General features: G+C 40.1%; 1 protein-coding gene across 7 annotated transcripts in view; it reads left to right on the top strand.

Annotated features, from left to right (window-relative positions):
- The window catches only part of LOC134957822 (flavin-containing monooxygenase 3-like), a 158,197-nt gene extending 149,713 nt beyond the window's left edge, over positions 1-8,484 (top strand). For all 7 annotated transcript variants that reach the window (XM_063940011.1, XM_063940014.1, XM_063940015.1 and 4 more), the window contains 3 exons: positions 10-365; positions 1,754-1,826; positions 7,949-8,484. In XM_063940011.1, the coding sequence (XP_063796081.1) occupies positions 10-365; positions 1,754-1,826; positions 7,949-8,291 (772 nt within the window). In that variant the 3' untranslated portion in view covers positions 8,292-8,484. The remainder of the gene's footprint in view (positions 1-9; positions 366-1,753; positions 1,827-7,948) is intronic.
- Positions 8,485-13,124: the final 4,640 nt, after the last annotated feature.

The raw sequence follows: 13,124 nt of genomic DNA, 5'->3' as shown, positions 1-13,124 counted from the left end.
TTTTTACAGGAGCCTGAGGAAAGAGCCTGTTTTCAATGATGATCTGGCGGCCTCCATTACCTGTGGCACTGTAGTAGTTAGGCCTAACATCAAGCGGTTTACTGAAACAGCTGCGGTCTTTGAAGATGGCTCACTGATGGAGAATGTGGATGTTGTCATATTTGCCACTGGTTACAGCTATGCCTATCCTTTTATGGATGATGCCATTGTCAAAAACAGTAAAAACAAAGTTTCTCTCTACAAAGGAGTCTTCCCTCCAACACTGGAAAAGCCAACATTGGCAGTTATTGGGTTAGTTCAGTCTTTAGGAGGGATCCCGCCAACTTCTGATGTCCAAGCTCGTTGGGCCGTGAGAGTTATCAAGGGTATGTTGATATAAACTAATGTGGGGTTGTACATTTTAATGTATACCGCTTTTCTATAGCATGTTCATGATCATGTGTATAGTTATCCTATCGTTGCATGCTCTAATTCAGGTGTAATCCTTGATTCTTTCTTTTATGCTTGAAACCATTTCTTCTAAATCAAACCTTCCAGCTTGAAGTTATTTTGAATTGGGAGAGTGCCCACATGAAAAGATAACTACTTCCAATGTGATAGGCTTAACCCACCCATCACTGTACTCCCCCCAATAATGGCCTACATGATGATGAAGTGGTACACCCATTAACTGTCCTGAACCCAGGACTGATGGGACGTATGGTAAAGTTACTTTCTGCTTAATTAATTAAAATCAATAATCTTCTGGCCAGATGATGTGATTTGACATTTGTCCCCAAAAATAATATTTGTTTGTGCTGCATGAGTTTAGTCTAGTCACTCAAGTTCCAGTGCAATGAAACTAAGCTAGATGGTAAGATTCTTGTGTTTTGTAAAAAGGGTCCAACTGCATTATCTGAAGAGAATAATATGCTCCATCTGTATATGGAATTTCTGTCATTTAATTGTATACTGTAATTCAAGCCTTGTTATATTTCATATACAGTGATCGGGTAGTTTTGGTTTAATCTGTATGAAAGGGTTGGGTACAAGATCCAACAGTCAGGATTCCGGCAATCAGAATAGCAGCAGAGGCATCCTTATGGTTAGAATGCCGACACACTTAGGCTAACCCTCACCCTTACCCTCCCTTACCTTCAGCCTAATCCTAATCCTCCCTTCCAGCAGCCTAACCCTAACCCTCCCCCTACTGACTAACCATCCCCTTAGTGCCTAACCCTAACCTCTCCCCAACAGCCTAACCCTAAACCATACTTGCCGACATTCTGGCAGGGGGGGTCGGCACAACATGGGGAGTGGCACAGCATGAGGGAGCATGGTGGGGATAAATGTCACGGTGTAAGGTGCAGAACAGGGGCTGTGACCACGTAATCATGGCCACGCCCCCACTATGCAATGCAGAGATTACCGGCATTGCGAGGCAGGGTGCGGGGCCACAATTACTTGATTCAGTGCTAAGCGTGTCATCTGACCTCCCTGGACCACCTACTTTGGACAGCGGCGTGGGGGAATTGCTGGGAGATGTAGGGCTGGTAGCATCCAGCCAGAAGACCTACCCACTCCTCCAGGAGTCTTTATCTTGCACATTATTTCAGCCATTCAATTTTACTGAATAAAAGGTAATGCTTTGTCATAAACGTTTGTCCTCTTAATTAAACTTCTGGGGTTTTTTTCAGTGGCACACTGGCAAACATAAAATTCCATAATTAGAATAAATGCTTTGCTCTTAAATTTGCTTTTTCTTTTCTCTCAGGGCTGCGTAAGCTGCCACCAAAAGAGGCAATGATGAATGAATTAAATGAAGAGGAAGGAGAGAAAAAGAGCTGGTACTGTAGGCTTCATTTTAATCTACACTGTTATTATTTTAGAATATGTAATTAAGTGCTCGTGGCAATGAGGGCCCACTGGCACTTGCACTCACAACTATACTTTTATTTTTATGTTTTACTTTTGCAAGTGAAGAAAATGTGAAATGAAGGATCAATGTCCGACTCCTCAGGTACACATATTATGGTGAGAAGGGTGATTCCATCTCACATTAGCACCTCAAGAATTCATTTGATTAAGCAGTGTACCTCTTAAATCTTGTGTAAAAATGTTCAAGTGTAAATTCAACCTCTTATGCAAATGTACATAAACTGTGTTTCAAGAGACTATTGCCAATAGTTTTAGGTCAATACAAGTAGAGTGAAGATGATAAGCAGAGATGAAGCTATGCTTTCCATTATCCTAGGTAAAGACTCGGCTTGGCCTACAGCTGCCAGTGACGGGCTGCTGTGTAATGCGCATATTTGACAGCCATCTGTTCATTGTACTTTCATCCAGATGACTTTGCTGAAGCAGGAAAGGCTTTTGCTGGATAAAAAAATATATTAGTAAATTTCAGCGCTAGCAAACAATCAATGCAGCCAAACAGGGAATAATAGGATACCATTGTCCTGAGAGTCCATATGTATAGAACACAGGTTCTCAAACTCGGTCCTCAGGACACCACACAGTGCATGTTTTGCAGGTTTCCTCAAAATCACAAGTGAAATAATTAGCTCCTCCTGTGGACCTTTTAAAATGTGTCAGTGAGTAATTAATACACCTGTGCACTTGCTGGGTTACCTGCAAAACATGCACTGTGTGGGGTCCTGAGGACCGAGTTTGAGAACCACTGGTATAGAAGATCCTAGTTTCGTCGCTCTAATTGTTTATATGTTCCTCAGAAAGAAAAAAAAGGGAGAGAAAATCTTTCATCATGTAGAATGTCTCTTATAATTATAGAATGGTACCACCACCACGTGATAGACACCACTCAATTTAGATCAAAGATCACACACCTCCGGTAATCAGGCCTATGGTAATAGGGTTACCTTTAAATATACCTCACAAAAAAAAGAGGTTTTTAGAACATTGAATGTATTAATGGATTGCACTCCTATCAACATAGAAATCACAATATGCAAAGAAACAAACACCTTTTTGTTCATACCCTTCTGATTTTGAGGTTACTGTACCTCTTGTTTTACCTCATATATGAGGTTATAACCGCATAATGACAACTCCCATAAGGCGTCAGCTCCTTCATAAAACAGTTTTTTCTTTGTTTAATCTCCTTTTTACAACTCCAAGACAGTATAGGCAGAAGATAAAATGTGCATAGCATAATATTGCTTACATCTTTTTTACTTAACACACATAAAACAAAACAGGGCCCCATAGGTTTAAATGCCTACCAGATGGAAAACAAGTCTGAGCAAATCAATGTATAAAAGTAGATACCCGGTTACTCCAAATGTCAAGTCAGGCAGTGCTCACAAAGTCCAGGCATCCAAATCCTGGACGCCAAATGCTGGATGCCCATCGCTAACAATGGATACTGAAACACTAACACCATCTGTAGATGGCTAAGCATTACAGTGACAAATGGTATTAAGCTAAGCTTATTGATGTTACTTAAATACAGAATGGAGCTAATAACCATTTTAGGGAGTGCTGAAGGGGTACAGTATGTCTCATTGTTATAAGGATTTAAGATTACCTTTCCTATGCCAGCCCCCACGCTATTGCTGTAAATAGATTTCCTAATCAGGGTATTTTTTTCAAGTCGAGCAGAGCAATCTGTCAGTTGTATGTGAGAGAGTCTGGTCAGCAAATGGCTCTTCATTTGCTGCATGACTACCCTGTTCAACCACACTGCACCCCTCCTCCTGGTCTTTGCTTCTCTTTTCCCCCCAGTCCTGCCTCCCCTTCTACCAGCCCCACTTCTCTCTTCCTCCTGGTGGTGCCTTCTGTCTCCTTCCTCCTCCCAACTCGGTCTGCCTTCACTGGACTGCACACTGCCAGTGTGACTGTGACCCTGTGCAATTGACTCACTGCCAGGAGCCCCATTTCAGTTAATCTAAAGAGTTATGATTGATCATCCCTTTTCATTTAATCACACGCTCTTGCTAGCAACCCCCTCCATCAGTCACCCAGGGCACATGCCCCACCAACCCATCTGACCCCCCACTAGCTACTTCTCAAGTGAGAAGACCTCTATTACAGTTTTGTGAGATCTTCTTCACATTTAGGAAACTGCATCTCCTTAAAACTAGATGTATTTACTGGTATACTGATGTCCCATAGTTTTCACTCTACATAATAGCAGCATATCACCACACAGTATGCCTAGGTTTAGGATGTACAGGACACTATAAAGGATGTCCAACACTTACTACATACTAGTGACTGGACACAGGGAAGAAAAGTTAGCAGATAGATGGTAGTTGTAAGCAGTACTCCTAGTGGGCTATCTCACAGATTGTATAATACAAGGTCAGGGCTGGCTACAAAGAAACCAAAGCAACAAGACAGGTTGAGGGCTGGTAGGAGACAGGCAGATACAGTAAGACAAGCCTGGTTAGGGCTGGCAGCAGACAGACAATAAGCGATGCTTGGTCGGGGCTGGCAGCAGACAGGCAGATAAAGTCTGGATCAAGGCTGGTGGCAGTCAAATACATAATCCATAGACTAGCCAAGGCCAGGGGTAGAGGTCAGGAGAATTCAAATAGCAAACTAGAGAGGCGATGCATCAAGTAATGCAGTGCTATGGGCAATTCTCCCCTTTTTACACTGCTTGCTACATCTCCCCTAAAATAGAGATATTTTTGGTTGAGCTACAACAAAGCAGGCACTATCACAACCATAAGCGGGAAGGTGAAAAGACTATTTAAAGAGTCAAGGGCAAATGAGATAGTGAAACGAAATTGCCCCAAAGAATTCAATTACTCATGGTGTCTGGAGAAAGCAGGGCAGCCCAGGAGCATAGATGACTCTGTAAGATGTTCCTAAGAACATCCAAACAGCCAGAAAGGCCATGGCCTAAACAAGCAGGAAGCCAGACCTAACATTGTTAAGTAAGGGCCATGGTGACAGCTGTACCTAACAAACAGAGAGTAAGGTAAATGGCAGCTCACCTTACACCAATCAGATGTCTAGTCCATGCATTTGTTTCCATTGCCTCATATGTGTGATGTCTATTTGGTGGGGATGTTGGTAATGTTATACATTTATAGAGCTTACCAGCTTGTTCTGATCAGTCATAGGCAGGGCATTAGAGAGCCTGGCTGGGCCCAGGTGCTTTTCAGTGGGTGTTGCCTAACCCCAGGAGGCGTGGTCATGCACCCTTACAGAAAAACCCCCAGAACAAATTGTATTTTAAGCACCTTCCAGGGCAAATTGCAGCTCAGCACACAGCAGGGTGTAATGGACTGAGGAGAAAAGCTGCTGCCAGGTGGGGGACCGGGGACCTGGGCCCTGGGCCCAGGTAATTAGAACTCTATGCCTCTCTCTCGGCGCCACTGGTCATAGGCAGGTTTTTTTTTTTTTTTTACAGCAATTGGCTTTTGCATTTCAACAGTGGATCTCAGTGGGAATGAACATGAGGTAGAAGGGCTAGCTCGTGAGTGCTTGAATGCTAAGGGGAAGGGAGAATAGTTGAAGTTTGAACTGGTGAGAAGAGAAGGACAGGGAGAATAGTGAATATTTAGGAGGAAGGATGGTAGGCTTTGATGAAAAGGTATTTTTTAATGAATGTTTGGAGTTAGAATACACTGCTTATTAAATGAAGTATGTAGTCCATTCAAATATTGGTGATCATTTTCTATGTTAGCCAGCTCTATGCAGACAAGAAATGTAAAACAGGTATTTGTCTTGTCATCCATCACATTTAAGCCAAAGTATTCCTCAGGGATTGTTGCAAATGTGGGGTCCTGGATCTATTTATGTAAATGGAATATCAATGTGCAAATACCAAATTGGGTTCACAAATCAGATTGTATGTATATTTTTTAATCCAGAAACCGAAACCAAATATACTGTAAATGTACACTTCTTACTGTCACACTATATAATGAGTATCACATGGACAGCTCTTTCTACTGAAAAACATTGTGCAATGATCACCATAGTGGATGTTTTCAACTTCAATAATAAGCAACACATATACTGTAAATAGCAGTAATACTGTAATTTACACCAATGACATGAAACAATTTTAGCCTGAAATGTTATTTCCTTAATATAGAAAAATTATTTTGTCTACATTATTGGTTAGATGACTGTAAGAAATCAGATTTATTTAAGCATACATACATTGTGTATTGGGAACACAAATTAATTTGATCCAAGAACCACATTTTGAAGTATTTCATTTTTTTTTCTTTAGTGACTGCAATAATCCTTACTTTGCTTAAACTTGTAAAATACAGCAGTTATACTCATCATAAGAGTGTTATAGACATAAGAAATAAAAGGCGACACACGATTTGGTTTTAATATTTTTTTATTTTTGTTTACACACAAGACAGAAGTCTGTCTAATAAATATTTCTTTTCACATTTTTCTATTTCTATTTTATACATTTTAATACTTCACTTTGTATGGTCTAATACTCAGGCCATAATGATACCACATGGGAGATTATGAATTTAGGATGACACTCCATGTGGATATTGGTATTTTCTGCTAATAAAGATTTACTTAACAATAAATTAATATACTTGTAAAAATACTATAGATAGAGATTCATGAAGGGGATAGAGTGCACCCAGACAAACTGATCTCTGCCAAAAAAAAAATTATTGAAGAATTTTTTATTTTTTTCCCTTTGAAAATACAGCAGTTGCAGAGTACCACAGGAGAGCATACGGCTAGGCTATGTGTGGTGGTCACAAAACACTAGTCATGCTCATCCATGTAACACATTAAGGCTTCTTTTACCTCTTTCAGTAATACACAGCTCCACCCCCTCCCCCCCCCCCCCACCCCATAGAAGCATGTGTTCTCCCCTATTCATTTTCCCTCCTGTAGCAGCACATTCTCCCCACTTATTCCTTTCTGTATCAGCCCACTCTCGCCGCTTCCCTCCCCCAGTAGCTGTAGAGTCTCACATCTTCTACCCCCCTTTATCAGAAAATTCTTCCCAGCCTCCTGAAGAAGCAAATTCTGGCCTCCTCCGTCCCCACATTCCCTCTTCTTCCCTTCTCCTGAAGAAGCAAACTTTGGCCTCCTCCATCCCCACATTCCCTCTTCTTCCCTTCTCCTGAAGAAGCAAATTCTGGCCTCTTCCATCTCCCTGTAGCAGTACATTCTGTCCTCTACACCCACCACCCCATACCCCACCCTACATCCCATATTCTTTGCTCTTGTTCTGCCGCTTGGGTGCGTCAACATTTTTACCTGCAAACTCCCGGCGTAGTGATCAGGAATGTGCAAAAAGTGACCCGTTTGGGCACCCAAACAGGACTTAACATAGCTAAACTCTGTGCTTTTGGTGACTTCATATGTAATGGGTGACCGATAGGAGCATCAATTGCATTGTTCCAATGGGTACTCGTTACTTTGGTCACCTGATAAAAACAATTAAATTACCCCCAGTATAATATTATTTAGATTTTTTATTTTATTATCTGATTTTTTTATTTTTATTTTTAAATTTCAAATGCTGTCTTATGTTTAGTTTTGACTGTACAAAAATACATATTTTGGTTAGCTATCACACAGGTAATTTTATTTATGGTCAGTTATTAAAGTCCTATAAGACTCATGATGACTGAGCTGTTTTATACAGTTTGTGGTGTACATAAAACCATTTATTTCACCTGCGTAAATAGACATCAGGGAACACATGGTATTCGCCTGAGATAAATAGTATTTCTTTTAATTCCAAATTGGTCTCTTGAATAAAATATAGCAATACAAGTAAGGAAAAAAAGAATACAGATAAAAAGAACGCAATGCCTGGTCTACAACTTCTCCATTTTGGTACACTGAAGAGTGAAGTGTCTTCCAATTATTATTTTTTTGTAAGCCACATAAAGTTTACTGGTATACAAAGGTACAACTGTGTTTGATAGTCATTATGGACTAGGTATTTTCTCACTGCTTTTTTATAAAATATTTATTTTCCTGCGCATTTCAGGTTTGGTCGAAGTGAAACATTGTCAACGGATTACGTCTCTTACATGGATGAATTAAGTTCTTTTATTGGCTGCAAGCCGAAACTTGGTCTTCTCTTCCTTACTGATCCAATATTGGCATGGCAGGTGTTCTTTGGGCCTTGTAGTCCATACCAATTTCGACTACATGGAGAAGGCAAATGGGATGGAGCAAGGAAGGCTATATTAAATCAGTGGAATAGAACTGTTGCAGCCACAAAAATGAGGGTGGTATCTTCTCATCAAGAATCATCTGTCATTATGATGTTGCTCAAGTTCCTCTTGATACCTCTCCTTCTCTTTGCTGTGTATGTGGCATGGCTTTAAAATACCTTTAAGATGACCTAACAAAGGAACCTAAAATTATTGTTTTTTAAAAATAGTGGATTACATATTACTGCACAATTTTTAGAATCATTATAATTTTACATCATTGTGTAGCGATTAGTTGTCTTTTTTACTTTTTCAGAATTGTATTCATTATGACAAATATTTTATTAAAAACACTTTTTAACTCAAAGCAACTGCAAGTGGGGGTATTTCTGAGTGGGACGGATCTCTGTGCATGGATGAAAACAGTGAGTGTTAGCATACAGCGCACATGCAGATGCAACTTTGTGCATTGATGCTGATTTCCTCTTACAAAACTCTCATTTCTGTGTCTCCGTGAAATTGTGTATTTTGGGACAGCAATGATGCGTGGAGTGTGTGGAACGGCCTTGATTTGTGGGTGTGTCATGGGAATGTATCTAAAGCTGTGTGCGATTCTGAGTTATACGTAAAGGATTGAAAAGCCTGTTTCTGACAGATCTCTTGTACCTAGCATGGGGCTGGTATAACTGCAAATACGAAGGATGGCAGTTGCAGTGGCCAGTATAAAATTAATGGGGGTATGATCGGAGTGCTTTACCCATCACAAAGTACAGATTATCTGTACTTTGCACATATGAAGGACCCGTGCTGCAAATCTGTGAATTGGTCCTGCGACGACAGACGCAGGACAGCAGCGGAGTGTCAGTGATTGACAGTCGGATGCCATTTGGGGGCAGGGAGGGGGCGGCGACAGCCTCTGTTTCCCCAAATGAAGGCATGATGTCAGCGTTGCAGAGTGGTGCTGAGGATCCCTTGTCCTCTAGCGGCGGCCGGCTTGGATTACCCCATAAGTCAAGCAGCCAGCCGATGGTGTCGGAGATGATCCTATACTGTATCCTAGGATACCTCCAGCTGTATTACCATATTACTGCTCCCACTGCTGCTTACATGTAAGCAGCAGTGATAGCAACTCCAACCACATCTGAAAGAGGGCCGGTGCCCGGTGGGCAGCACCTGTTTCCACTTGTAGAAGCAGGAATCCACCGCATTAGTCCACATTAGCTTAAGATAGTAAATTAGGCTTCAGCCACTTTGTGTGCAACTCAGAATTAGTCCCTATATGTTTAGATTTTATTTTACTGATGTAAATCAATGTTTTCAATAAATAATAAAATGCAACATTTGGATTGCACTAATTTGTTGCATGTGCCTCTATGTTCAGTTGAAACATTAAACATTTTAAATAATTGAAACACCGGGAAAAAAGAGCACCCACTTTCTGTTATTAGAGGCATTGCAAAGGAAAATTCAGTAACATTTTCGATAGTTAGTGAAATATTGGCACAATCATTGTACACATTACAAATTATTGCTGTTTGCATAAATGGACTTTATTAATTTCAACAGTATCCTAGAAAAAAGTACAACAATATTAAGAAGGAAGTGAAGGGAAGAGATGCACATAATGTGAAACAATCTAATATCTGGTACAGATACAGTATGTGTTAAAAGGAGTCCACAAATAATATACCGTAAGGTACTTTTGATAACTCTTACACAGTAGTTGCACAATATTGTTCTCTGATGGTTTATGCAGCAATTTGCCAAATTAAAAAGTACATTCAGAGTGGAAAATGAGGATAAGAGGTTTGGAGGGGGTAAAGAAACAGTGTGTTCTTTCAGAGTGGAACTTGTGGATAAGAGGTTTGGAGGGGGTAAAGAAATAGTGTGTTCTTTCAGAGTGGAACTTGTGGATAAGAGGTTTGGAGGGGGGTAAAGAAATAGTGTGTTCTTTATTGCATTTTTGCAAAGAAACCGGGGAGAAGGACTTGATTCGCATTGTTGGACATCACTAAAATGGCTTTAAAGGGAGAAGTCCTAATCATTGGGGACTTTAATTTACCTGATGGAAATTGGGAGGGGTCTTTGCAAATTCAACTACAAGTGGAACATTTCTAAATTCCTTATAGGGAGCATCTCTCAAGCAATTGGTGAGAGAGCCCACTGGCAAAGACTCAAAATTAGATTTAATTCTCACAAATGATGACAGGATATCAGACAAATATGTGGGTGAGCACCAGGGATCCAGTGATCATTAAGCAGTATGATTTAGTATAAAGACATGATCCAGCTCCTGTCACACAAAAACAAAGGTGTTGGATTTAAGAGATGCTGACTTTGCAAAAATGGGGAGATGTTTAAGTGATTCATTGGCGGACTGGAGATACTTGGAAGGAGTGCAGGAGAGGTGGGAAAAACTGAAAAGTGCAATACTAAGGGCAACAGACCTTTGTATCAAAAGGGTTAGGAAAAGCACCAGTAAAAGGAAGCCAGTGGGGTTCACAAAAGAAGTATCAACTAGTGTGAAAGCAAACAAGATGGCATTTAGGAAATACAAACAGACTCAATATAATAACGACAAAGAGATGTATCTTGACAGATGGAAGGATGCTAAGATAGTGATCAGACGTGCCAAGGCAGAAGCTGAGGAGAAAATGGCCCAATCAGTAGATAAAGGGGGCAAAACTTTTTTTAAATATATAAGTGAAAGGAGAAAATCAAATGGAGGAATAATAAGACTTAAGACAGAGAGTGAGAATTTGGTGGAGGGAGACAAGGCAATAGCAGATCTAAATAGTTATTTTTGCTCAGTATTTACTACAGAAGGAGAAGGGAAGGGGCCACAGTTAAGTTGCAAGGACATTCATAAAAATAAGGTAGATGAAAGTACATTTACAGAGAAGGTCCTAACAGAACATTTAAAACTAAAAGTGGATAAATCAATGGGACCATATGGGATACACCCAGGGATACTAAAAGAGCTAAAAGATGTGCTGGTGGCATCATTAACAGAATTATTTAACCAGTCACTAGATACAGGTGCCATTCCAGAGGACTGGAAAAGAGCTAATGTAGTGCCACTGGACAAAAGTGGAAGCAAGGAAGAAGCAAGTAACTACAGACCAGTAAGCCTTACATCAGTAGTAGGAAAAGCAATGGAAAAAATATTAAAAGAAAGAGTTGTGGAATATCTTAAATCAAACAACTTACAGGATCCAAAACAGCATGGATTTACTGGTGGAAGATCATGCCAAACAAATCTTACTGAGTTTTTTGACTCTGTGACAAAAATAATAGATCAAGAGGGAGCTGTAGATGTTGCATATCTAGACTTTAGTAGGGCATTTGACATTATCCCACATCGCAGACTGCTAAATAAACTTGAAAGCGTGGGGTTGGATTATAAAACAGTTAACTGGATAAGAATCTGGATGCAGGATAGGAAACAGTTGTAGTAAATGAAGTGCAATCTCAAGAGGAAAATGTTACCAGCGGAGTACCACAGGGATCTGTATTTGGACCAGTTCTCTTTAATATCTTTGTTGGTGACATTGCAAATAGTATTGATGGGAAAGTATGCCTTTTTGCAGATGATATGAAGATATGCAACAGGGTAGACACACTGGGATGGGGAAATGATTGATGTCATAGGTAGGCTTGAGAATTGGTCAAGAACGTGGCAACTACCGTTTAATGATAAAAAATGCAAAATCATGCAGTTGAGTCTCAAAAACCCAAAAGGTTAAATATAGTATCAAGGGTACTATATAGATCAAGGGTACTATAATGGAAACTACTGAGGAGGAAAGGGATTTAGGAGTCACTATTTCAAGTGACTTAAAGGCAGGAAAGCAATGCAACAAAGTAATGAGAAAGGCAAGTCAGGTGCTTGGTTGCATAGAGAGAGGAATCTGTAGCAGGAAAAAAAGAAGTAATAATGTTTCTGTATAGGTCATTGGTATGGCCTTACCTGGAATACTGTGTCCAGTTCTGGAGACCATATCCCCAGAAGGATATAAATACATTAGAGAGTGTACAAAGAAGTGCAACTAAAATGGTGCATGGCCTACATCACAAAACCTAAAAGATCTTAACATGTATAGTTTGGAGCAGAGAAGGGAAAGGGGGGACATGATAGAAAAGTTCAAATACACCAAGGGTCTTAATAAGGTTCAGAGGAAAATATTCTTCAAAGGAAGAGAAGTTTTAGAACTCGAGGACATACACTGAAACTGGAGGAAGGCAGGTTCAGGGGAAATTTAAAGAAAAATGACTTCACAGAAGGGTAGTGGATGAGTGGAATAGCCTCCCATCAGAGGTGGTAGAGGCTAAAACTGTAGAGCAATTTAACCATGCTTGGGATAGGCATGTGAATATCCTTACAAAGAACTAAGGTTCAAAAAGAGTTGAGATTAACTAAAGGATAAAAAAGGGGCAGACCAGAGATAAATATATATTATATATATATATATATATATATATATATATATATATATATATATATATATATATATATATATATATATATATATATATATATATATATAGAGAGAGAGAGAGAGAGAGAGGATGGCGGCACTCAGGAGAAAAAGGAACGCAGACACAGCCACTTAAACCAACGTTTCAATGCTGGTGCATTTTCGTCAGGGCAGTAACAAACATTAAATCACTCACCATTAAATGTGCTCCCCCTCACCGCCAAAGACCGCGCCTCCGGTTCCACTTCCGGTAAGCTAGCACTTCAGAATGACATCACCCAGTGCGCCCATCACCAAGGAGACAGTGCAAGCACTATTGAGACAAAGCAACATTTCACATCATAGTATCTCAATAGCAAATAAACGAGTATGCCATATAAATACACAGATAACGCATCAATTATAAAGATCTACGTGCCAAAGGATTTGATAGCATGTTAAAGAAAGCTCCACCTGGACTCACATTGCAGCAACAATTTAGTCCGATTGCCACCCCTAGTCAGTGAGGGGACATGATCAATGATCATAT

This window comes from Pseudophryne corroboree, chromosome 9 (assembly GCF_028390025.1).
Source record: "Pseudophryne corroboree isolate aPseCor3 chromosome 9, aPseCor3.hap2, whole genome shotgun sequence".
In the NCBI taxonomy this organism is placed as follows: Eukaryota; Metazoa; Chordata; class Amphibia; order Anura; family Myobatrachidae; genus Pseudophryne; species Pseudophryne corroboree.
This window is presented reverse-complemented; position numbering and strand designations above follow the sequence as displayed.